Genomic DNA, 27,042 nt, shown 5'->3' on the forward strand with positions numbered 1-27,042 from the left:
CTCATCTTTTGACAATTTCTACAAGAGTGAGAAATCCCTCTAATCCCAGAATGATCATATGCATCGATGATTGCCCAAGCTTCATGATCTATTTCCATTATACAAAGGCAGCCTTTTTGCATTTTCACTGCAATCTTCAATGATTCTATGCATAAAAAAGAAAAATGGAAAAAGCATATCTGCTGTGAAATCACAAGAAATATCATATTACCTTTCATATTCTTTAGGGATCTAAATTCCAATCAAGAAAAGACAAGGCAAAGCCATCCATTGTTCCCACTCAGCATAAGGACACTGCATTAGTGTGCTCAGCACCTTCCTGCACACCTAAAATGGCTCTTTGGCAGGACTAGGGGCAAAGGAAATCTATTTTGAGTCTTTATATATAAGGATCACTGTCTGGATGAGTCCAAAACTGTCATTTTGGCTCCTAAAGTCTAACACTGAAAGTTTACTGAGATAAATATGGACCTTCTCATTCAGGCTGTCAGGAAATGCGTAGATCTATTTTATTTATACCCTTAAAAATGATTTTATTTTGGCTTTACTTTTTTTGAAGAAGTTTCATCCTGGTGCTTAATTTTGCTGACAGCATGCTGTTCCCTAACAAGAAGGAAAGTGGTTCCATATTTAAAAGCTAAATATGAATGTACACATAAAAATATTGCTCCTGGTTTTATAAAGTCCTGTTCCAAACTCTCCTAAGACATCTTTAATCAATTTGTACAAAAGCTATTTACCACTGACTACAATGATAACTTGTCTAGATCAATATTAAACTCTAGCATTTGTAGCCCAATGCTGTTACTTGTTTACTTGCTGCTTTGATATTTGGTTCCATTTACCTATTTTTTCTTCTAGCCTCTCCTTATATACTCGTGCCTGTTGTTCTTACTAAAAGGGTTCAGAAAGAGCCAAAATGAATAAGGGAATCAGATTAAGCCACAGTAAATAATTTAACCAAAACAAACAAATAGCAACAAAATAGCAATTCCATAGTGCTGAGATAATCTCTGAAAGTGATATTAATATTTTGTTTATATTTATCTTCTGCTGGAAGCTATCATCTGCCATTCTAAATTTTCTACCAGCTACAGTATTTCTGCTGTTCTTACAGAGATGCTGGCTACTAGATCAAAATTCAGACTTACATGCATATCATCCATCATCAGTAAGCAATAAATAAGACATCTGCCAAGGGCAAGAGATTTAGTGTGCAAGACCTGGACATGGTTGAGTTGCTGAAGCAAAAAGCAAAAAGCAGCAGTATGACTATTTAGAAATAGAACAGGAATATTTGAGCTTATTTATGTTGCACAGGAGCCCATGTGGTAAGGTGACTCACAAACTCACCGTGCTTACTGATATCAATTCTTTGGGTTGGAGATTGTTTCTTACGCAGTAATCCTCTTCTTGCCACGTCTATCTAGTGAACTGCTGTGATGTAAACCCCCCATGTCCTCATAATAGCTTTTGATGTTTTGATTGTGCTAAATTGTATCATGCTGAAATCAGAACAGTTTGTGCTCTATATTTTATATTTACTGTTCCTTTAAATTACTTCTCTCTTTGAGAGTTTCTTCCTACAAGGGCATGATAACCTAGAGTAATTGTTACACTAATATGATCAACAAGATATGAAAATTCTAGCACTCCTTTTGACACTGACATAGCTTATAGAAAATAATGTTCTCTTTGTTTATCCAGTCATTTATAAAATGTTCAGTATGATAAGATCTATACCCTATAAACAACTAATAAAGTGGGAGACAGAATTTTTTTCAGGAGGATTCAGGGCAACAATAATTCTTTATGTGCTCACAGAGAACAAACAACTTCCTGCAAAAGCCAACAGTGTTTTCTCAGAATCAGCCTGTCAATTATGCTGAGATAATTGCAAAACCTGATTTTCCAAAGATATTTGTTTTCTTCATCCTTAGAATCAAGTTTAATTGTATATACCAAATCCCCAAAATATGTAACTTAAAGAAGAAACAGGTAGTCCAAATTTTCCAGTAAACTGACTCATGCACCACCTCTTTCTGTTCTACCATCCTCAACATAATGGTTTTCATCCTCAAGATAATCTCCTGACCTAAAAATAACTCTTATTCTAGCTATTACATACAAATTTCAAATTGGCATCAAAAAGAAGCTGAACAGGACAAAAGGCCACCCTTATCTTTTATGGAGACTTCACCTTACATAGCTTCAAAGAAGACTTGTAATAGTCTTTGTTCTGGGTGCATTATCATTTCAAGAAAAATCAAAACTGTTACTGAAAAAGGTAAAAAGACATACTAGAGGCGGTAGTCCTAGCAATCTTGGCAATATCTAGTAATTTGTCATGGGCTCTAGACTCCCTCTTATTAAAAAGTTATTCCTTTTGTATTAAGTTTCTGTCGCTTAAAATTTGTTACATGCAAATATATTGCTTTGAATGTGGTAAAATATTTTTTGTTAATTCTATCGGTACATTTAAGGTATACAATATAATGACATTCATCATTGAAAATTTGCACCTTTACATAATCCATCTTGGTTCTTATTTTTTCCCCATTCCCCTGCCCTCCCTTCAACCCCTCCACCCCTCCTATCTATAAAGATTTTTTTTCCATTTTTTTCTCATATTAATTCCATTTCCTTCTTTCTTTTCCTCTAACCCTCCCATTTCCTCTTCCCCTTTGCACCTTTTCTTATTATTTCACATTATCTATTATACCTTTTAGTCCTTATTTACACTTTCAGTTTCTTACACCAGAGAAACTATTCGGTATTTACACATGTGTGTCCTATTTATTTCACTTAAGAGTATCATCTCAATGTGCATCCTTTTAGCTATAAATGCCTCCAGTTTCTCCTTCTTTATGGCTGAATAATACTCCATTTTATTTTTTAAAAATCACATTTTCTTTAACCAGTCTCCAGCTGATAGGCAATTGGGTTGTTTCCAAGATTTAGCTATCACGAATTGTTCTGCTATGAACATGGGTGCACATATATCACTGTGGTATGATTCTTTTAATTCTTTGGGGAAGATACCCAGCAGGGAAATAGTTGGGTCATATGGGACTTCCAGTCCTACTTCTTTAAGATAACTCCATACTGATTTTCACAGAGATTGCACCAGTCTACACTCCCACCAGCAGTGGAGTAGGTAGGGTTCCTCTTTCCCCAAAGCCCTGCCAGCATTTGTCATTAGTTGATTTCAAGATGGCAGCGATTCTTTCTAGGGTAAGATGGAATCTCAGTATTGTTTTCATTTGCATCTCTTGAAAGACCACTGATGTTGAACACTTTTTCATATGTTTATTTGCTATTTTTACTTCTTTGTCTGAGAAATGCCTGTTCATTTCAGATGCCCATTTTTTGATTGGGCCTTTAAATTTGGGAGGTCTGATTTTTTAAAGTTCTTTATATATTCTCAATAGTAGACCTTTGACGAAGGAGCAGCTGGTGAAAAATTTATTCCCACACTGTGGGTTTTCTCTTCACATTGTTGGTGGTTTCTCTTGCCCTTGGAGAAGCTTTTTAGTAAAAGGAGATCCAACTTGGTGATTGTTTGTGCTAGTTTATGGGCAACTGAGGTTTTGTTCATAAAATCTTTTCCTACACCAATGTTTTCAAGAGTTCTTCCTAACTTCTCTTCATGCCAGTTTAGTATTTCTGTTTTAATATTTAGATCTTTAATCCATTTTGATTTTAGTTTAGTGCATGGTGAGAGATATAGGTCTAGTTTTAATCTTTGGCAAGTTGAAACTCAATTTTTCCAGCACCACTTACTAAAGAAGCTATCTTTCCTCCAGTGAGGGTGTTTGGCTCCTTTGTCAAAGATGAGGTGGCTGAGTATGTCTGGAGTTGTGTCTGCATCTACTAATCTGTTCCACTCGTCCTTGGGCCTGTTTCTTTTTCCAGTAGCATGCTGTTTTTATCACAGCGACTTTGTACTATAGATTCAAGTTGGGGGTTGTGATACCCCCTGCCATGTCTCTGTTGCCTAGAATTGCTTTTGCTATTCTAGGTCTCTTCTTGTTCCAAACGAATTTTTGGATTGGTTTTTTGGGGGGGTTTATCATAAATGCATGTTAGATTTTGTCAAATGCTTTTTCTGCATCCATTGAAATGATCATATGGTTTTTGTCCTTGGTTCTATTAATATAGTGTATTACATTTATTGATTTGCATATGTTGAACCATCCCTACATCCCTGGAATAAATCCCACTTTGTCAGGGTGCATGACCATCTTGATGATCTTCTGCATTCTATTTGGCAGTATCTTATTAAGGATTTTTGCATCTATGTTCATTTGTGAGATTGGCCTATAGTTCTCTTTTTCGGTTGGGTCTTTCTCTGCTTTGAGGATCAAGGTGATGCTTGCTTCCAGGAATGAACTGGAGAGTATTTCTTCCCTTTCAATTTCATTGAAGAGTTTAAACAGTAGCAGCAGTAGTTCCTCTCTAAATGTCTTGTAGAATTCAGCATTGAAGCCATCAGGACACGGGTTTTTCTTTGTTGATAAGTTTTAAATTACATTTTTAATTTCATTGATTGATATTGGGTCATTTAGAATTTTTAGGTCATCTTCGTTCAACTTTGGTAATTCAGACATATCTAGGAATCTGTCCATTTCTTCTGTGTTTTCCATCTCATTGGCATATAGTTTCTCGAAGTAGGTATTAATGATCCTCTGGATTACTGCTGCGTCCATTGTAATTTCACTCTTTTCATTCCTAATTGCATGGATTTGGGCTTTTTTCTTTCCTTTTTCTGATAAGGTTGGCTAAGGGTTTGTCAATTTTGTTTATTCTTTTGGAAGAACCAACTCTTGGCTTCATTGATTTTTTTGTATCATTCTCTTACTCTCCATTGCATTGATTTCTCCCTGATCTTTATAATTTCCACCCTTCTATGGGCTTTGGGTTTGTCCTGCTCTTCTTTTTCTAGAAGCTTGAGATTCAGCATCAGGTTGTTTAATTGGGCTCACTCTGTTTTCCTAATGTTAGTATTCACTGCTATGAATTTCCCTCCTAAGACTTCTTTGTGTCCCAGAGATTCTGATATGTTGTATTGGCATTGTCATTTAGTTGGAGAAACTGTCTGATTTCTTCTTTAATTTCCTCTGTGACCCATTGGTTATTCAGATGTGTGTTGTGCAGTTTCCATGTGTTTATGAAATTCTTGTGGTTTCTTTTGCTATTGATCTCGAATTTCATCGCACTATGGTCAGCCAATATACAGGGGATAACTTCAATTCCTTTGTGCTTACTTAAACATAGTCTATAAGCGAGTATGTGGTCTATTTTAGAGAACAACCCATGTGCAGCTGAAGAGAATGTGTATTCTGATTTTGTGGGGTGGATCACTCTGTAAACATCTGTTCATTTGTTCAAGAGTTTGATTGTGTTGTAGTATTTTGTTGTTTATTTTTTGTCTAGTTGATCTATCTATTTGTGAGAGTGGGTATTAAGGTCCCCCACTACTATTGTATTGTGCTTATATGATTTTTCATGTCCATTAGTATTTATTTTATATACTTGGGTGCAATAGTGTTTGGTGCATAGGTATTTATGATTGTCTTCTCTTTCTCTTGGATTGTTCCCTTTACAAGGATGTAGTGTCCTTCTTTGTCTTTCTTAATCAGTGTTGGTTTGAAATCTACTTGATCTTCAAAGAGGATAGCTACTCCTGCTTTTTCTCAGGTTCCTGTCACATGGAATATGATTTTCCACCCTTTCACTTTCTGTCTATGAGTTTTTTTTTAATTAAGTGTGTTTCTTGTATGCAGCATGTTGTTGGATCTTGCTTCTTGACCCATTCTGCCAGTCTATTTCTTTTGATTGGTGAGTTGAGACAGTTAACATTGATGGTTATAATTGATATGTATTGACGTATCCTTGTCATGACTTTTTCTTTTTGTTGGATTCTTCCCCTTTGCATTTAATTTCTTGTCATTCCTGATGGATTCATTCTGCAGGGCTTCCTGGGGTTGTGATTCTCATTGTATTTTCCTAGGATATAGTTTAAAAATTTGGAGTGCTGGTTTGGTAGTCATGAAGTTCCTCAGGTGCTCTTTGTCATGAAACTATCTTATTTCTCCATCAATTTTGAAAGATAGTTTTGCAGGGTACATAATTCTGCATTGGAGGTTTTTTTCCTGTAGGGCATGAAATACATCACTCCCCACTCTTCTTGCCTTGTGGGTTTGTGTTGAGAAGTCTGCTGTGATTCTGATGGGCTTTCTGTTGTATGTCATTTGTTTCTTTTCTCTAACTGCTTGTAGAATTTTGTTCTTCTGTTGGGTTTCTGGAATCTTAACTATTATATGCCTGTGTGTAGATTTTTTTTTTATCAAGGTTAGTTGGAGTCCTATATGCCTCACTTATCTGTATGTCAAGTTCTTTACCCCTGCTTGGGAAGTTTTCTGCCATCACTTCTGTAAACAGTTTCTTTATGTTATCTGCACTCTGTCCTGTTTCTTCCTTGACTCCAATCACTCTGATGTTATTCTTCTTTGCATTGTCTAGCAGCTGCTGGATTGATTTTTCATAGTCCCTTACTATTTTTAAGAAATTTTTCTTTTCCTGGTCACTAATTACAATCCTATCTTCTACATCTGAAATTTTATTCTACCATTGGCTCATTCTGCTGCATAACCTTTCAATGGAGTTTTTAATCTCCTGGAAATCTGTTTGCATCTATTTTATGGATTCTATTTGTTTCCTATGTTGGGATTCCATCATATTCCTCAGCTCCTCTATTTTTTTATCTGTGTCCTCTCTAGATTTATTAATCATGTCTTGTACTATGGGCACAATCTTTGCTGTTATCTGAGAATTTATTTCTGATTTCATTTTTTCCAGGTCCCCTTTCGTTGCCAGTTCAGGGGGTCCAGGTGGTTGAGTATCAGATTTTTCCATCTCTTTGCCCTTTGGGGTTCCCTTAGGTGGTCTGGAAGTCTGGTTTTGGGACCTATTAATGTGTCTTCTTATTTCAACAGATGCAGCCTGCTGTGTCTTTGTTGAGGTGACTTTTTGCTCACCAGTGGTCTTGAACTCTCAGCAAGCCACTGAGCGGCCTTTACTCTGCTGCTCACCAGTATACCAATTCCTAGGTTCAGAGTGGTGGCCTTCTAGATCCCTGAGCTGACCTGTTGTCTCAGCTGGCTTCTGGCTGGGGCCTGAGCACACTTGGGATGGTATCTAGGTGTGCCTCTCACTGGGGCCCATATGTAGCTATTATCTGGGAGGGCCTTTGGTTGGGAGCTGCGCACCCCAGTTTCTGTTGTCTGTACAGGCTTTGGCTAGGGTCTCCTCGCACTTATCAATGGTATCAGGGCTAGGCTCTGGGTATTGCTTGTGTTCCTGTACAGCTGTTCTCCAGGCGGGTCCCTAGCTGTGGCTGATGGTATGGCTAGCCATTGGCTGAAGCCCGTGTGCCCATGCAGCCCCTTTCTGGGCTGGCCTTTGGCTTGGGCAGATGTGCCCTAGCCTCTGGGGTCAGGGTGGAGCCCAGGCTAGGCTCTGCCTGCAGCTGTGCTGTTCCAGGCCACACAGCTCTTCCCTGGGATCTGCCTGCACTTAGGGATGGAATCGTGGGCCTCCAGAGGGAGCCTATGTGCCTGTGCAGCTTCTCTCTGGGCAGGCTCCTGGCCCAGGGGGTGTGTGCCTGAGCCTTTGGTTTTGGGGCAGACCCCCAGCTGGGATCTGCCTGCAGCCTCTCTAGTCTGGGCCACACAGCTGATGCCTGGGATCTGCGCACACTCACGGATGGAATGACAGGCCTCCCAAATATGGTAAAATGCTAACATATTAAGACTCATTCTCATAGGATTGCAAAACAGTCTAGGAGATTAACTTTTTCTCTCAAGAATGAAATCAGAAAGGAACCAAAACCACTCATGGAGAAACAGGACACGTTAAGGAAAAGCATCTAGAGGGCTCTATGAAGTCAAGGCAGTACATGTGGAAAGGCCAAGAGTAGGAAGAGAACCAAGAACAATTTTGCTGACTTTGTGGGGGTTTTTTTAGACTGATCACATATGTTTAAGTTAACACAGTGGTATGTAATTACTATAGTTTATAGATTATACCCGAAGATAGTATATGAAAAAGCAAGCAATTCTATTTGCTATTATATTTTTCAAGGTTTTTATTTGTTTTTCATTTTTACCAGCAAGGGGGGATACTAAAAGATTTAGAATTTGTTCAAAAAAGAAAGAAAGAAAACCTTTAGAAAAACCATAGTTCATTCTCTTGAATCAAAGTAAATCATATTTTTGAATAAAAGTGTGGGAACAGGTTTCTTTCAAAAATCTTCATTAGATTTTGGAGTAAGGCTTTTATAAAATGGTATTTTTTATTAAATAAGTTTTGTTTCAACAGAATTAAATTGACTGGAGAAAGTTCAAGTTCTACTTTGCAAGGTATCAAAATGTGTCTAGCAGAGCAAATTTCATGACACATCATACACAGAGCAGATGTGAGAATCTGAGGCCAGAAAACACAAGTTTTATTTTACTATCACCCAGGGAAATTTACCTTTTCTTTCCAGTAGACAATAATTCACACTTATTTTTCTATACCTCCATCTTTTGCACCATCAGTGGATCCCATCAGTCATTCCAATGAATATCATTTTAGAGATATAAAAGGCTGTAACCAATTTATACAAAAATCCCAAGAGCATAAGCCTTTATATTTAGAGAAACTATGATGACTATTTAGGTCACCAGAGAGAAAATAGAGAAAAAAAGTATTATTTTGAAACTTGTTTAGCTTTTAGGATAACTAACACAATCCAATTCCCTATTGAACATTCATTGTGGACCCTCAATAAATATTAACCAACAGTGTTTTGACCCAGTATTACATTTAGGCATCTTAACAATGAAGCCTACTTCAAGTATTGAGATATTGTTTCATAAAAATTCTAATTATCTTGACATTCAATACAATTTTTTATTATAAAACTTGTTTTTCCCAGTGTCTACATTTTATTAATGAATTAATTCTTATCTTTGACTGTATAAAAAGTTGTGAAGGAAACACTGACATGGGTTTTTCATTTAAGGGTACTACATTTCTATGGTGGTCTCAGATATTTTGACTTTGGGGAGTTGGGACAAGGAGAAGGCAAGTTAACCCAAGTTTTAGATTTTTCTGAAGCCATCAAACCTGTGCCCATGCAGCTGCTTTTGCTTTTCTTTGCTTTGTTTTGTTTTGTTTTTCCAGGAGTCATTTGTTTGTTTATTGTAGTATTGGGAGTTAAACCCAGGACCTTTGCCCTGAGCTATATCCTCAGTCTTTTAAAATTTTATTTATTCATTTGTTTATTTACTTGTTATTTATTTATTTATTTATTTATTTATTTTGAGGCATGGGTCTCACTAAGTTGCTAAATTACCCAAGCTGGGCTCCAACTTGTGATCTCCTGTCTCAGCCTCCCAGAGTGCTGGGATAACAGGTATATGTGTGCCACTGGCCCAGCCCATCCAGTTTTTTTTTTTTAGATCATATTTAAGTAGTCTGAGAGAGCTGAGGAAAAAAATCACCATCAACTGCAGAAAATTGAAATCTTAGGTTCAAGTATTTCCCTGTAGGTATCTAATTACACTTGCTCAAGCACATTGTTTTCAGCATATCATAATTTTTCTTACATATTTCTATATTTTTCACACACTCGTCCAAAGTGTTCAATTGGAACCCATGTTATTCATGAAAAAAATAGCTTTATTTCAAGGAGTGAAGTGGTATGTCTAGACCATATTTTTCATATATAGTGAAATTTATTCTGTCAGTTTCATTCTGTCATCTTTAAAAACTGAGCACTCCTACATGACAGTTGCTCTGCCATAACACAGAGAGGGGCCCTTGTTTCCTACTATCCAACTAGGAGGATAAGATTTCCATAGTAAAGAGAGAAAAGACCATCTCAGGCTTTTTTCTCATGCAAAGTTTAAAATCAATAGAATAACTATGCTCTCTGCTGGTGAAATCAAGAGCTACAGCCAGTATCAAAAATTTATTTGACAAAAGCCTTATAGAACTAGGAATTAAAATTTTCTTTATCATGCTCAGAAACAGGATATCCTGCTGTCTGGGTTCAAAACTTGCATTTTTCATTATCTTGATTCATATACAAGCACTACTTGACATCATTGTCAGTATTAATGCCTGCTCCCTGTGTGCTGGCCAAACTATATCTAAGTATACAGAGTCCAGTGATCCTCAAGATGCAGTCTATCTGAGAAGCTTTTGGGTGTACCTATTTAAAACATACAGTCTTAGATTGTGGTCCAGTAATTCTGATTCTTCAACTTTGGGATAAATTTCTGGAATTTGTATTTTACCAATTCTTCCCTCCCCTGGTGATTCTGATGCAAATAGCCAAAGCATATGTTTTCCAAAACATTCATATATTTTACAAAACACCCAGATATCATAGTCAGAACAGTTACTGACTATTATGTCAGCAACATCATCATCAGAACTATGATCTCTGTTAGACATCCTCTCCAGAGGATTGGAAAAAAGCCTCTGGTTTCCCTGCTGTCATAATTGCTAGCTCTCTGCTGCCACCTGTCTTATTGGCTTCTCTTTGGGGCCTAGGCAAAAGAGGGCATTTATAATTAATTTTGAAAAATAGCTAGTGTTTATTGTGTGTTTATTATTGGCCCAGTACTAAGTGCTTTCCTTGTTAACTAACTTAATCTTTATAGAAATTCCATGAATGAGATAAGAACTATTATTATTTCTATTTTACAACTAAAGAAACTAAGACATTGCTCAAGGTTATATACCCTGGCAGATCCAGGATACCAGAACATGCATCCTGGTTCCAGAGCTCACACACCTAATTACTACGCTATAATAACTGTCCAAATTTCAAAGGGAAAGGTAACTTTTTTCTTAAACTCACTAAGGTAAAAAGTTATTGTGAGGAGAAGAAGAGATTTAGTTTTAGGAGCGGTTTATTTGATCAAACTCGGTTTCTCTGAATAGTGTATGATCATGGTAAGAACCACTGCAGTGCTTCTCTAATGCTTTTTGTGCTTCCTGCTAATTCATTGAATCACTTAAGAGATTTAGAAACAGAGACATTAAAACAATTTTTCTGAGGTCAGCAAGGAGCCCTTGGTGGCAGCATAGTAAGATATCTACTTATCCTCCAAGCTGCCATCCCAGTCCCTGTGTTCTCCTTACTCAATAATTTTCCATGCTGGCCTTCTCTGAGTAACATAATATCCATAGCCTGGGAATGACCATGTATGGAGGATGTGAAAGAACAAAACTACGCATCAAGCAAACTTGGCAAAGTTTTTGGAAGCTGTGATAAGTCCCCTAAAGATAACAAATATAATTGTAGGCATCACCCTAGACAAAGAAGGTGTTTTCTTTACATTTGCCATAATACATGTCACTCTGAACTTTACCTGGCATTTAGGTATATCAGATCTTCATTCAGAAGGAACTGCATTTTACCTATAGTTAAATGTTGCATCCCCATTACACAAAATGAGCATGACTTGGTATTAAAGAATAAAGTTTCAAGAAGAATTGTTAAAATTGGAGGTGGCAGAAAGCAAACTGAAAAATAGCTTGTAAAGTAAAATAATAGCTAATTAGGTGGGACTTCTGGAGTGGAAGAATGGCTCCTCCAAAAAAGCAACAAAAAAGAAGCAAAATTATAAAAATCAAATTTTTTATAAATCTGGAAATTAACCAATGACCTAAAACAATTTAAGGAACATTTATTCAAGAAAAACTACTGAACTTCCACAAGAACATTTCATGAGATTTTTAACTTAGCCTACTCCCATGTCCCTCTCCCCAACACCACAGTCACCTGGAAAACTAACAGATTCATAATCATAGAAGAAATGAAAAACAATAACCTTATAGCCACCAAAGGAGATAGACTGGGTTTGGAGCTCCTCATAAAGCCCTTCTCTAGAGTATATCACTATTTAACCTGTCTCATAGGTCCCTGAGAAAAGCTCATTTATAGAGGTTTTTTTTTTCATTATTTGACTTGACTCAAAGATTTCTCCATGAGAAAAGCTTGTAGTGCACTTGTCAACAATAATCAACTCCAGTTGTTTAACATGATGGCTACCTAAAATAACTCAAAAGAAACTTAAAAGAAAGATCTAGATGTCTATAGTGAGTTTTAAGAGTTGTGAGATATTTCCAGGTATTTCAAGCCACATGCATGAATGGGGCTGTGTGCATGCCCAGGAAAGAATTATAAACTGCCCGCCTGAATGTTGGAGGAATGTCCCAAATGGCACAGAGCCTCCTCACTTCTGTCAAAGGGTGGTAAATTACTGTTTTGAGACATTTAAGGAAATATCCAACAAATCATTAGCTTTATCACTGAGATGAGCAGACTTATGATGTCTCATATTAAAGGAAGTATAAAACTGACAGAATTAGTCTGGAAAAATCATAAACAAAAGAATAACAGAAAGTAACAGGAAAACAAAACAGCAACAACATCAAATTCTGTGGAGGGAGAAAGATGTGATCTGGCGTAGCCAAATTATATTATCTAAAATGTCCAGCTTTGACCAAAAATATATAAAATAAATAATAAAAAAGACTCTATGGCCCATACATAGGGTAGAAAAGTAGCCAATACAAACTCCTAGGTAAAATCAGACATGGATTTATTAGGCAATGAATCAAAGCACTTTTTAGACATTATGTTGAAAAAACTAAAGGAAACCATGTAAAGAATTAAAGAAAAGTATGATAACATCTCACCAAATACAGAATGTCAGTAAAAATATAAAAAATTTTAATAGAGCTAATTAAAACATTGAGTTCAAAAGTACAATAATGAAATGAAAACTTCTCTAGAGGGGTTCAACTACATATTTAAGCTGGCAGAAAATCAGAACTCAGAGAAAACAAAGATAAGTGAGATAATCCAGTCTGAGTAACAAAGAGTAAAAAGAATGAAGAAAATGAACAAAACCTCAAAGTTGTGTAGGATAGCAGCAAGCATATCAATAAGAATGGCAAAACAAGAAGAAAGATTAATTTAAAATGAAACAAATATTTGAAGAAACGATAGCCAAAAATGTCACAAAATTCATGAAGAACTTTGATCTATGTATGTATCAAAGAAGCTCAATAAAGTCCAAATAGAACAAACCCAACATAAAAAGAAAATCTCTTTAAAAGCAGAAAGAGAGAACAAGTTCATCATGTACAAGTGATCTTCAGTAAGATTAACAGTGGATTTCTCATCAGAAGCCATGAGGCCAGAGTTGATTGATTGAGATGATATACTTAAAGCAATGAAAGGAAAATAATTGTCAGTCAGGAATTCTATATTTGGCAAAACTTAGTTTCAAAACTGAAACCGAAATTAATGCATTTCCAGATTTTAAAAACCTGAAAGTATTTTTCACTAGTAAAAGACTGACTAGTAAGTCAAATGCACACAAATAAACACCAGTAATAACAATATAGATAAATATAAAAGACAGTGGGGAATTTAAAATGTCAGAGTAAAGACCAGCAGCAAAATACAGCTTCTCTGGGACCTGGAATCCAGACACCTGGAAAATTACAGCTTGGTGAGGAGAACAACAAGGTAGATCCTTGAAAATTTGGAGGGAGCTGACAGGAAAACTAGAAACTACAAAGAAGCTTGTGAAACAGAGCATAACATAGAGAAAAGAACGAAGCAATCTGGAAAGCTCTCGCCAGCTCCTGGGGAGGAGGACCTGTCTCTGCTGACACAAGGGAAGCCCAGAGATGGTTGGCAGCTCTAGTGTTATTGCTTGTATCTAGATGCCCCCCAAAGCCTCACTCACTCAGGTACTTTTTCAGAGGTGGCTGGATCGAGAATGTGTGAATTTGGATTAAAGAGTGTGTCATAACTAAATTAGTTCAGCATAGTTCTGGGTGTGGATAATAGAAGCCCCACCCTGGGTGTGGGAGGAACCAATCAATAGGCTTATGGCCTGAATGGAATATAAAGGGACAGAAGGAAAGTGGCTGCTTCTTGCTGCCTGATGTCACCTGCTTGCCTTGTCAGGGATTGTTTCTCCTCTGCCATGCCCCTCTGCCATACTGCCCTTTCTTGGAGCTAGCCAACTATGGGCTGAAACTTCCACAAACTATGAGTGAAAATAAACCTTTCCTCCTTTAACTTGTGGGTATTTTGTTCCAGTAATGAGAAAGTAACTAATGGATCCAGGGAGAAACAATGGACTGGGCCAGCAGCACTAGCCCCAAGAAAAGCCTATGGTTACTATAAACTGCAAAAACAGTGTGAGATAGGGAAGGGCACACAGGGAATGGGGAAAAAATAAGAACCAAAATACATCATGTACAGGTACAAGCACCCAATAATAAATGTAAAGGTATTGTTTACCTAAAATGCACCAATAAAAGAATTTAAGGGAAAAAAAAACACAATTCCACAGTTTCTTAAATTAAGCATGCACCTATTTTATTAACCAAGAGAAATGAAATCATAGCATTATAAAAATATTATGTTTTACACGCGACTGTTTATAACAAACTTATCTACAGTGGACCCAAAGTGGAAACAACTCAAAATTTTATTGATTCATAAATTAGTAAATATTCCCTTATCCATACAATTATAAAATATGAATAAATTATTACCATGCAAAACAATATGAATGAATCTCATTTATAGTGAGCAAAAAAAGGAAACAGAAGAAAAAGTACATACAATAAATGTTTATTTTTACAAAATTATAAAAGATGCGAACTTATCAATTGTTATAGTTGCCTGGAACAAAGAGAGGAAAGACCAGGAGAGGCAAAAGGAAAGGCTTAATGAAACCTGTGGGTGATGTAATATGCCCGTTTCCCTGATTGTGGTGATAGACTCATTAGTGTATAATGTGGAGACTTACACAAATTTGTGTTAAATGTGTCTAATTTATTGCACCACAATTATACCTCAATAAAGCTCCTAGTGCAAAGCGAAAAAAAAACAGTGTGAGATTTTCCTCTGAGAGTGATTCCTTTTGCATAGCAAGCTGGAATTGGAGAAGAAATCCATTGCAGTACCTGCCATAATTAAGAGTTTAATTAGGAGCCATTTGGGAAAGGAGTTAATTGTTTAAGCCTCAAAACAAATGGGCTTCAGGATTTCCAGTACCACATTACCACAGAGGAAAAGATCTATTCAAAATTATTTTAAATGATGAAAGAAGAGATAAAAAAAATCTACATTAATAAAGTTCTTGGCAAGTGCAAAGAAGATAGAAATAAAAATAGACAATAGACAAAATGTTCAGTGAGTTTATGGAACACACTAATAAATATCTAGCTGAGCTAAACAAAATGATACAAAACATGAATGACCAGTTTAGCGAAGAATTAGAGTCCAAGAAAGGATTCCAAACAGAAATCCAGGAGGTTAAAAATTCTATTAAAAACATATATAATATAATATTACTGTGTGAGAACAGAGTGTCAGAATTAGAAGACAGGGTTGATGCCAGTGACCATCTACTCAAAGATACCATAGAAACAAGAGAACATGTAAAAGGATCCAAGTGCTGCTAGGCAGCACAAAAAATTAATGTAAAATTATTTGGAATTACTGAAAAATCAGAAGGCAGCACAAATTATATAAAAACCTGTTTAGAGGAATAATAGCAGAAAACTCTCCAAATATGGAGAAAAAATTTAACATACAGGTGAATGAGTCATAGAGAATACCATATAGCCATGATCAAAAAAGAATTTCTTCACAACACATCATAGTCTAAATTCCAGAAGTCCAACAGAAAGACAGAATAGTAAAAACTATTAGAGAAAAGTTAAAAAATCACTTATATAGGTAAAACCATTAGAATTACAGCTGACTTTTTAACACCAATCTAAAAGCCCAGGGGAGCTTGGAGTGAAGTGTATCAAATCCTAAAACAAAACAACTTCAAACCCAGATTGATATACACTACAAAATTATCTTTCAAAATTGATGGAGAAATAAGATCTTTGTGTTACAAAGAACACCTTAAAAATTCAAGACCACCAAAGTAACACTACAGAAAAGTTCTAAAGGATATCCTAGAAAGGGACAATGAAGGCAACAATGCCAAAAAGTCTACTGGAATGAATACACCAGAAAGGGTGAGCAATTAACCATAAGGGGAATAAAAGGGAATCATCAACAGGAAAATAATGCAATTACAGAAATAAATCAATATCTTTCAGTAATAACTCTCAATATGAGTGATCTCAATTCCCCAATTAAAAGAAATTGACAGAATAAAGAAACAAAACCCAATGATATGCTGTACACAAGAAATACATTTAATCCAAAAAGAAATTCACATATAAAAAGTCAAAGGATGCAGAACAATCTTCCATACAATGGGAACTTGAAAACAACCAGGAGTAACTCCTATTTTCAAATGGAATTCCAGCAAAAACAGATCAGAAAAGGCAAATAAGGTCACTGTATATTGGGTAAAAAAAAGTTCAACTGGAAGAGGTAATAATTATAAATGTATATGCACCAAACACTGGGACTCTAAGCTTTATAAAACAAACCCACTTGATATAAAAAATCAGGGAAACATAAACACAATTACATTGAAGGCTACATTATCCCAATGCCACAAACAGTTAAACTAGAAAAAAAATCAACAAAGAAATATGAAAGCTGAAGCAAACTTTTGAACAAATAGACTTAACAGGTACCAAGATGCATATTGTTCTCAACAACAAAATGCATATTTTTTTCAGCAACACATGGAACTTTCTCCGAATAGACCACATACTAGCCCCTAAAGCATGCTTACATAAATGCAAAAGAATCCAAATTATTCCATGCATATTATCAGATCATACTGTGATGTAACTAGAAATCAATGGCAAAAGAAACCACAGAAATTATGCAAACCTATAGATATTAAACAATACTCCCTTGAATAATAAATGGGTCATAGATGAAATCAAGGAAGAAATTAGACAGATTCTAGATAAAAATGATAATGCCACCACAACCTAAAAGAAGATATGGCATAAAATTAAAGCAGTCATAAGAGAGAAGCTTATACTTCTGTAATGTCCACATCAGAAAAACAGAGCCAGCCAAAATCCATAACCTAATATGCACCCCAAGGACCTGGAAAAACAAAAACAATCCAAATCCAAAAGTAGTACAAGGAAAGAAATTTTAAGACCCAGAGCAGAAATTAGTATGAATGAGACTAAAAAACAAACAATACACACACACACACACACACACACACAAACACACACACACAAAGGTATAATGAATCAAAGAGTTTGTTCTTCAAAAGAATTAACCAAATAGAAAAACCCTTAGCTAATATTACCAAAAAAGGAAAGAAAAGATTCAAATTAATGTCATTAGGAAAGAAAATGATGAAATCAAAATGGACATCACTGAAGTCCGGAAGATTATTAGTAACTACTTTTAAAAAGCTGTACTCCAATAAATTGGAAATCCAGAAAAAAATGGATAGATGTCTAAATACTTTTAAATTATCACAACAATCAAGAAGATATAAAAGATTTGAATAATCCAATAACAGGCAATGAAATTGAAAAAGTAATAAAAATCCTACCAACTAAGAAAAGTTTAGGATGCAATGAATTCTCTGTTGAATTCTACAAGAAATTCAGAGAAGATCTATCACTAATACTCTTCAAAATTTTTAATAAAATAGGAGCATGTGTACTCCCAAATTCCTTCTTGAAATCTAACATTACCCTGACCCCAAAACCAGAAAAGGACCCAGCTAAGAAACAAAACTACAAGCCCATGAACATAGACACAAAAATCCTCAACAAGATTCTGGAAAAATCAATTATCAAATATCTCAATGATCAAATATCATGACCAAGTAGAATTCACCCCAGGGATACAAGGATGCTTCAATATGTGCAAATCAATAAATGTCAAACATCACATAAACAGAAGTAAGGACAAAAATCACATGATCATCTCGGTAGACACAGAAAAAGCCATTGACAAAATTCATGCACGATAAAAACCCTGAATAAAATAGGTAGAGAAGGACCTTATATTAATTTGATAAAAGCCACTTACAACCAATATAATGCCTCGGGAAAAGCTCAAAGTTTTTTCCATAAAATGAGGAACAAGACAAAAACATCCACAATCACCACTCTTGTTCAACATAGTCCTCAAAAACATTGAGGACTCGGGCAAGAGCAATCGGGCAAGAGAAAGAAATGAAAAAAATGTGTATAAAAAGGGATGAAGTCAAAGTATCATTATTTGCAAAGAACATGATGCTCTACTTCCAAGCTGCAAAATATTCCACCAAAAGACTCCTAGAACTCATCATCAAATTAAGCAATGTAGCAGGACAAAAAATCAACACACAAAAATCAATAGTGTTCCCATACAGTAATAATGAACTCACTGGAAAAGAAATTGGGAAAATAATACCATTCACAATAGCATCAAGAAAATTTAAATACTTAGGAATTAACTTAACCAAGGAATTGAAAGACCTCTAAAATGAAAACTCCAGTACTCTGCAAAATGAGATCAAAGAGGACATCAGAAAATGGAAAGACATCTCCTGTTTCTGAATAGGCCAAACCAATATTGTCAAAATGGCCATAATTCCAAAACTGACAGTCAGAATTAATGAAATCTCTGTCAAAATACCAATTCTATTCCTCATAGTACTAGAGAAAACAACCTTAAAATGTGTATGGAACCAAATGAGACCCAGAATAGTAAAAGCAATCCTGGGCAACAAGAACAGAGCAAGCACAACACAATACAAAACTTCACATTATATTATCCAAAAAAAAACCCCACAGCACAAAAACAGGCATGTTGATCAATAGAGTAGAAGATAGAAGAAACAACCCCAGGCACATTCATCCATCTGAACTTTGACAAAGGGGCCAAAAACATACACAGGAGGAAAGATGGCCGCTTTAGCAAAAGGTTATGTGCAAACTGGTATCCACATGCAGAACACTGAATCTAGACCCACATTTCACACCATGTACTAAACTAAAATCAAAATTGATCAAAGATATAAATGTTAAAATATTTAATATCCTGGAGATACAATAGGTAAAACTCATGAAGACATAGGCATAGGCAAGGGCTTTCTAAACAGAACCCCAATTACATAAAAACTAATACCAAGAATCAACAAATGGGATCATATCAAATTAAAAAGCTGAGGCACCACAAAGCAAACAACCAACAGAGTAAAGACAACCTACAGAATGGCAAAAATGTTGCTAGCTACACCTCGGACAGAGGACTAATAAAGAATTTTTTTAAAAAGACCTCCCGGTCACACAGCCCAGGGAAAGGCGAACGTTCAAAGGGAGTTTGAGATACCGCTGTCGCCCTGGTCCTGTGACCGTGAATTGGCCTGGGCTAAAACATCGAAAGACCCTAGGGTTGCTGCAGGTCAACAGTCCCCACTGGAGAAAAAGATCTTGAACCTAGGTGGGATGTATACAACAGCAGCAAGATACTTGATAACTCAGAAATATCAAGAGGAGTATGAAACACTCTGTAGGGAGCAGGCTCGTTCTCTTGCCTACTGGCTTGCCAAAGCAGAGTCCTACTATAATAAAAGAATAATGGACATAATGGAAAAAGAGGCAATGGGCAATGAAATGAAGATGAAAATGGAGGAGGAAACAACCCAAAGCATAGAGGAACAAAAGCATTACTATGTAATACCCAAGAGAGAGAGGAAACAGATAGAAAGGCACATACATCAAACAGGCCAGGCCAAAGGATTTAAGAACAGAACATTTAGACAGCCACAACCCATCAGTGAAACGTTACCAAAAGCTACGCCAGAAAAGCATGGTATCCAGAAAGCACAGAGACGAAAGCAGGTAAATGAAAGAGAACAGATACAAATTAAGGATCACCAGGAACGCATGATTTGAGGGAGAGAACTTATACAGCAAACACTCAAGGAAAGAATCCTGAGAAAAAGCCAGAGCCAGCCACCTACATGTGAAAAGTGTGGGAGAGCACAGAAAGACATCGGGGAGCTTGAGAGAGTCACTGCATATCCACTTTTCCAGCCATGCAGTAGAAGTCGGGTGCAAGTGACTGTTCTTATGGAAAAGTCTTAGACTAGAGAGGAAGTGGATACAATTCTAAAACCAAGTGAAAGAAAACGCTTGGCTCTACCCCCCTTTTTGGGACATCAAATAGGAAAATAAAACATTAATAAATGTCAGTAAAGTTAAAAAAAAAAGACCTCCCAAGATGAAAGATCCAATAAAAAAGGTGATTATAGGGTAAGGGATTTAGCTCAGTGGCACTGCGCCTGCCTGGCAAATGCAAGGTCTTGAGTTTGATCCCTGGTACCAAAAAAAAAAAACTATATAAATAGACATTTCTCAGAAGTAAAAATGGCCAATATATACATGAAAAAATATTCACCATGTATGGCCACTAGAGAGATGCAAATTAAAACACTGAGATTCCATCTTAACTTCAGAAAGAATGGCTATCATCAAGAAATCAAATAACAATAAATTCTGGTGGGGTTATGGGAAAAAAGGAACGCTTCTACATTATTGGTGGGAATGTAAACTAATAAAACCACTATGGAAATCAGTATGGAGATTCCTCGGAAAACTAAAAATGGAAATTCCATTCAACCTAGCTATTCCCCTTCTAGGTATCTTCCCAAAAGAGAAGTCATAACATTAATGGTGATACATGCATACCCATATTTATAACAACACAATTCATAACAGCTAAATCTTGGAAGTGCTCTATATGTCTGTAAACAGATGAATGGATAAAGAAAATATGGTATTTATAGACAATGAAGCACTACTCTGCCCTAAACAAAGATAATCTTGTGTCATTTGTAGGAAAATGGATGCATTTTGAACACTTAATGTTAGATAAAATAAAGCAGAGACACAAGTTTAAATATCACATGGCTTCTCTTGAATAAAGAGCAAAAAATATAAATAAATTAAAGAACAAAATAAAAGACAGATAATAGGAAATAGGAAGACAGATCTTCTACATAGGGGAAGGTGCCCAAGGGATGGAGGGAGAGGGGAAAGAGGAGAGGGAAGGGGATGAAAAAGTATTAAAATTTGTTATGTACATGTACCAACTCCCCATGAGGCATATTGTCATCCAAACATGTACTAATAAAAATAAAATGTGCATTAAAAAATAAAAAATTTTAAAGCAAAGACACCTTCCTTCAACCTCACATCCCCTCTCCAGCTTCTGCCCCATTTCTTCATTATTCTTTACAGCACATCTCCAAGAAAAGTTCAACCATGCCTGTTTGTCCTCCTCTTCTCCTGCTAGTGTTTTCAGAATTCACTTCAATCAGGCTTTCATACCTACCATTTTACAGAAACAGCTCTCGTCAAGTCAAAATAATTTCTATGTGGATAAATCCAATGGGTAATTATCAGTCCCCACTCCACATATCTGTCTAGGCATTTGACCCAGTTGTTCACATCCTTTTCTTAAAATACTTATCTTATTTGTTTTTCTTATTGCTAAGACAAAATACCCAACATCCAAAGTTAAAGGGGAAAGAGTTTATTTAGTTCACAGTTTGTAGAAGTTTCAGTCCAAAATCAGCTGGGTCCAAGGGAGGGTGGCACATGGCAGAGGAGCAACAGTTCATAGTGGCAGAAGACAGCAAAAGCAAGCAAACAAGGAAACCTCAACAGCGTCTTTCTGCTCCTTTTATATTATTCAGACTACCAGGATTAGGGCAGGTAGCACTCACACCCTTAATCCTAGTGCCCTTAAGCCTTAAGCATTGCACCATGAATCAATCACACACTCTACAGATTCAACCAACTCTAAAAACAGACTCCATGAGGCTTTGTGGGAGACATCTACACACAAGCCACAACAACACTCTTATTATTTCTCTTCTGAGATATGACATTCTGAGCATTTTCCACCTATCTTACATGGCACTCTTCAGAATCCCTTGCTGAATTTTCACTTTTCCAATCAATAACTATGGGAAAGTCTCACAACCCAGGCCTAGACCTCCTTTTCTCTGTGTCAATATTCACTCTCTGAATTATTTCCTGTATTCCCAACGCTTTTAAATATCAGCTACATACTGATGATGTTCAAATGTATATCTCTAGCTTGCATTGTATTCCAAACATATACACAATAAACTGCTTGACATTTTCACCTGAGTGTTAATATAGACATCAAAATTTACCCTTCCAAAATGAAATGCTTTACCCTTTCCCTCAAACTGGGCTTCTCACATATACCTGCTTCAATTGAGCAATTAGAAACTCCAGTATTCTAATTGCTTAGGCCAAAAAGCTTTGGATCATCAATGACTTCTCTCCTGTTCTTCCATCTAACATTAAGTCCATGAACAAATTGTATTAGCTTGAAGTTCTAAATATATACTCTCATTAGTCTTTTTTGCTGTGATAGACATTATTTGTTCCTGAAAAAAAGCCCAAACTTGTATTTTACAAAACTGCTCACAAAAAATAATAGTGCTTATTGAAAAAGAATGGGGTTCATGGGAAAAATTACTTAAAATCTTTATATTACATAACTAGAGTGTTATAAAAACATTGACAATCATAATTAGTATGTTTAAAGACATGGCATATTCTTAAAAATTAAAGGAATATTATAATGAAAAGATAGTACAAGTACATTTTTGTAAATTTTGTGTTCTATAATTTAAAGTTGCATAAAGAAATAGTTATAAAATTGTGCTGATGGATCAATAATATGTAAAGATGAAATTTCTGTGAGAATTCTAGCAAAAAGAAATAAAGAAGGAATGGAGCTATATTGATGCGAAGGTTATATTTATTATTGTAATTAAGTTATTAATTTGAAACAGATTGTTTTAAGATGGTAATTATAATCCTTAGGACAAATGCTAAGAAAATAACTCAAAAGATATATAAAAGACAACAAAGTGACTGAAAGAACCTTAAAGTAATTAAAATAGCACACTACAGTATGTCTATTTTTCTCAAAAGAAGAAAGTAATGGCAAAAAGAGGTACAGTAAAAGCTGTAAGATATACAGAAAACAAGTAGCTAAATGTCAAAAGTCACTTCTTTCTTAGTAATTACATTAAATGTAAATGGAGTAAACTCTTCAAATAAAACACAAAGATAAAATGCATTAAAAACACATTTCAGGGCCAGGGATTTAGCACAGCGGTTCCACCACCTGCCTCTCAAGCACAAAGTCCAGAGTTCAATCCCCGATACCAAAAAAACAAAACAAAACAAAAAACCACAGTGTCTCTTTACAAGAGATACATCTGATATTCAAAGACCAAAATAGGTTAAAAGTTAAAGTATAAAAAAATACAGAAGCAGTATATACAGAAAGATATGCAAACAGTAACCAACAAGAAAAATAAAGGCTGGAGTAGCTTCATTAATAGTGGACTAAATAGACTCTAGAGCAGACATGTCCAATCTATGCCCTACAGTCTATATGTGGCCCTGGACAGTCTATATATGGCCACATGTGGCCCCACAGGATCACAAATTTTTAACGTTGTTATGTGATTTTCAGCAATATTTTTCATTACTCCAATGCACAGTACTCAAGCACAGTCTGTGTAGGCAACAATGAAAGGCTGTGTACGAGAAGGTACAGTTCAGTGCTAACTTTATCTCCTGCTCCTGCCACAGTCAGTCAAATTGAAACCCGCCTATATCAGATATTTCATGTGCTTGTGCAACTTGGCAACTAAAACACAGTGATTTTTCACAATCATATTTCAACCTATCTACATGTGTGTGTTTATGAAGACAGGTGTTTATTGTTATTAAGGAGACATGAAAGTGTATTCATTAAATTTGGACCTCTATTTTTTCATATAATAACTTAATAAATTAAAATATTAAAATAGAAGTTTTATTATTTATACACTAAATATGTTATATATTTTATATGTGGCCAACATAATTCTTCTTCACTCAGTGTATCTCAAGCAAGCAAAAAGTTTGGACACTCATGCTTTAAGACAAAAAGAATTGTTATTGGAACTAAAGAATGACATTTTATAGTGATGAAAGGGCCAACTCAATAAGAAAAGATATTTTTAATATATATGCTCCTAATAAAAGAGGATTAGATATATGAGTTAAAATTGACATAATTCAAGAGAGAAATATATAATAAAACATTAATACTTGGATACTTTTTTGTTTGTTTTTGAGATGGTATCCCACTGTATTGCCCAGGCTCGAAAGGTAGAAGAACAACTAGTCTATTTTCACGTGACATAATCTTGTATATAGAAAATCTTAAAGTATCCACAAAACAAAACAAAAAATCTATTAGAAATACAACAAGGCAATCGGATATAAGATCAACATATAAAATCAATTGCACTTCTAATCAAATTGAGAATGAAATTTCATTTAAAATGGTATAAATGGAATAAAATACTTATGAATAAATAAAATATGTCCATATAAAGACTCACATGGAAATATTCACAGCAACATTATTCATAATTGCCAAAAGTTTGAAACAACCTAAATGTCCATCAACTGACAGACAGAATGTGGTACATCCACACAATAGGATACTACTTAGCGATAAAAAGGAACAGACTGCTAACATATATTACAACATAAATGAACCTCGAAAGCATTTTATGAAGTGAAAGGAGCCAGACACAAGAGACCAAATATTGTATGATTCCATTTATATGAAATGTCTACAAAAAAGAAAGATTAATGATTGCCTAAATTGGGGGGGGGGGATCAGAAAATAACTCTAAATGGGCACAAGTGATCTTATAGGAGGTGAAATTATTCTAAAGTTGATTTATGGTGATTATTGTATTGCTCAGTAATGTTATTAAAATCATTGAATTGTATACTTGAAGTAAATGGATTTTGATATATAAAATATATTTAAATAAAGTCCTTGTAAAAATTAGAACTGATACTTATATAACATCTAGTATGTACCAGACAGTTTTAAATACTTGACATATAGCAATCACTTAATTCTCATAACAGCCCTAAGAACTAGATAATATTATTTATCCCTCTTTCAAAAATGAGGAAATTGAAGGACAGAGAGGTTAGGTAATTTGCCACAAAGCACACAGCCAGTAAGAGATGGGATCTGAACTCAGTTTGACTCTATAGTCTGCTTTCCTCTGTGGCTTCCATTTGTAGAAGGAAAACAAATGTACAGATACTCTTGTATGTAGTAATGTGTGGAAGGAACTTTAACTGATGACCCCCTGTGGGACATAGGAAAGAGGGTGAGCAGGCGAGGGAACTTTTCACATATTATTTGATATTGAACTCTAAATTTTTATACATTTTATTATGATTCATGTATTCATTTTGTGGATAGGAAACATCTATTTTTAGATCAACACAGTGGTTATCTTTAATTTGTTTAACTATACATTTTTAATTTCCCCTGAACATTTTTATGTTTTCCAAATTCTTTGAGGTGTATTTTTAGTTAAAGTTCTCAAATAATTGCCATGATGTATTTCTGCTACATTTCATCGTGCCAATATCAAAGCCCCAAGATTGGGGTGAAGCTAAGAAGGGCTGAGTGAGGGGCTGAAGGAGACCTCATGAAAAAAGGCTATCTGCTGTTTGCTTTGCTTAGGAGAAAATATGATTGGGCTGTGTTATGGTTTATATCTAGATGTCCCCCTGAAGCCTCATGTACTCATAAGTGGGGCTTTTGGAAGGTGATTGAATCATAGATGTGTGATACTCATCAGTAGATTAGTTCATTGCTAAGTTTATAGCTAAATGTTAATTTGTAAGGTGAAGTATGGTTGAGAGGAGCTGGGTTACTGGGAGTGTGGCCTGGAAAGATATACCCTCCGTCTAATCTACCCCCACTTGATTGCTCTCTGCTTCCCACTGCTACCATGCCACCTTGCCTTGGAGCCAGCTGACTATGGACTGAAACCTCTACAAACTATGGGCCAAAGTAAACCTTTCCTTAAACTTGTGTGTGTCAGGTATTTTTTTCCCAGCAATGAAAAAGAATTAAGACTGATTTTGGTAGCAGAAACGTGGAGTCATTGCTGTGACTACCTGACCATGTGGTTCAGAAGCCTTTGGAACTGGTTTGATGAAGAACTTTGGGAAGGTTTATAGATGCTAGCGCGAGAAGCAGGCCTAGAATGCTATAAGCCCAGTTTGATGGGAGATTTTGGTCAGAGGTCAGAAGTCCAGAATGCTGGTAGAAATACGGTCAGTAAAGACCAGGCTCAGAAGGTTTTAGTTGAGAACAAGGACTGTATTGGCAGCTGGACTCTAGGCCATATGTGTTATGAATTGGTGGAAAATTTGCCTATATTTTACTCCTGTTCTGAGACTTTGTCAGAGACTGAGATTAAGGATTATGGACTAAATCTAGTGGAAGAAATTTCAACACAAACATTCAGGCTGTGACTTGGGTACTGCTCAGGGCTTTTAGCCAGCTCTACACTGAGAATCAAGAGCAAATGACCCAGCTGAATGACTTTTTAAAAATTGAGTTTGACCAGGAAGGAAAGTTTGGGCCCAAAAAGTTGAAGCAGAGGACAGCTTATTTGTTGAAAAGGCTAGCATTAAAAGTAAGTGAAGTACTTTGGATCTGTTTGATACGTAGCATGGCTTGATGGTATGGCTTGTATCTAGATGTTCCCCAAAGCCTCATACAGTCATAAATGGGACTTTTTGGAGGGGGCTGGATCTAGGGTGTGTGATGCTTGGATTAAGTGTGTGATGCTAGGATTAAAGATATGTTGTTGGGATTAAGGGTCCCACCCTGGGTGTGAGTATAAGAGCAGGTAGCCTGGATGAAATATAAGGGACACAAAGACAGCTGCTGCTGTTGCTTGCTACTTTGTCCTTACTTGCTGCTGCTACTGCTGCTGCTTGCCATTTGCTACTTCCTTGCTGGCTGCTTTCTGCCTGTTCTGCTTTTCCATGAACTGTTTCTCCTCTGTGATGCCCCTCTGTCTTGGATTCAGATGACCATGGACAGAAACCTCTACAAATTGTGAT

At 35.9% G+C, this 27,042-nt stretch overlaps 1 protein-coding gene across 1 annotated transcript; it reads left to right on the top strand.

Annotated features, from left to right (window-relative positions):
• Nucleotides 1-18,942: 18,942 nt before the first annotated feature.
• Nucleotides 18,943-20,254, top strand: LOC101701283 (putative uncharacterized protein ZNRD1-AS1). The gene is given in 2 exon segments (XM_013068421.2): nt 18,943-18,976; nt 19,331-20,254. Coding segments are annotated over 2 exon segments (921 nt in total). The 3' UTR covers nt 20,218-20,254.
• The last annotated feature ends 6,788 nt before the right edge of the window (nt 20,255-27,042 follow it).

The sequence above is a fragment of the Heterocephalus glaber genome, unplaced genomic scaffold, assembly GCF_053883595.1.
Source record: "Heterocephalus glaber isolate CG9 unplaced genomic scaffold, H.glaber_assembly_v1.0 deba00001613, whole genome shotgun sequence".
Classification (NCBI taxonomy): domain Eukaryota; kingdom Metazoa; phylum Chordata; class Mammalia; order Rodentia; family Bathyergidae; genus Heterocephalus; species Heterocephalus glaber.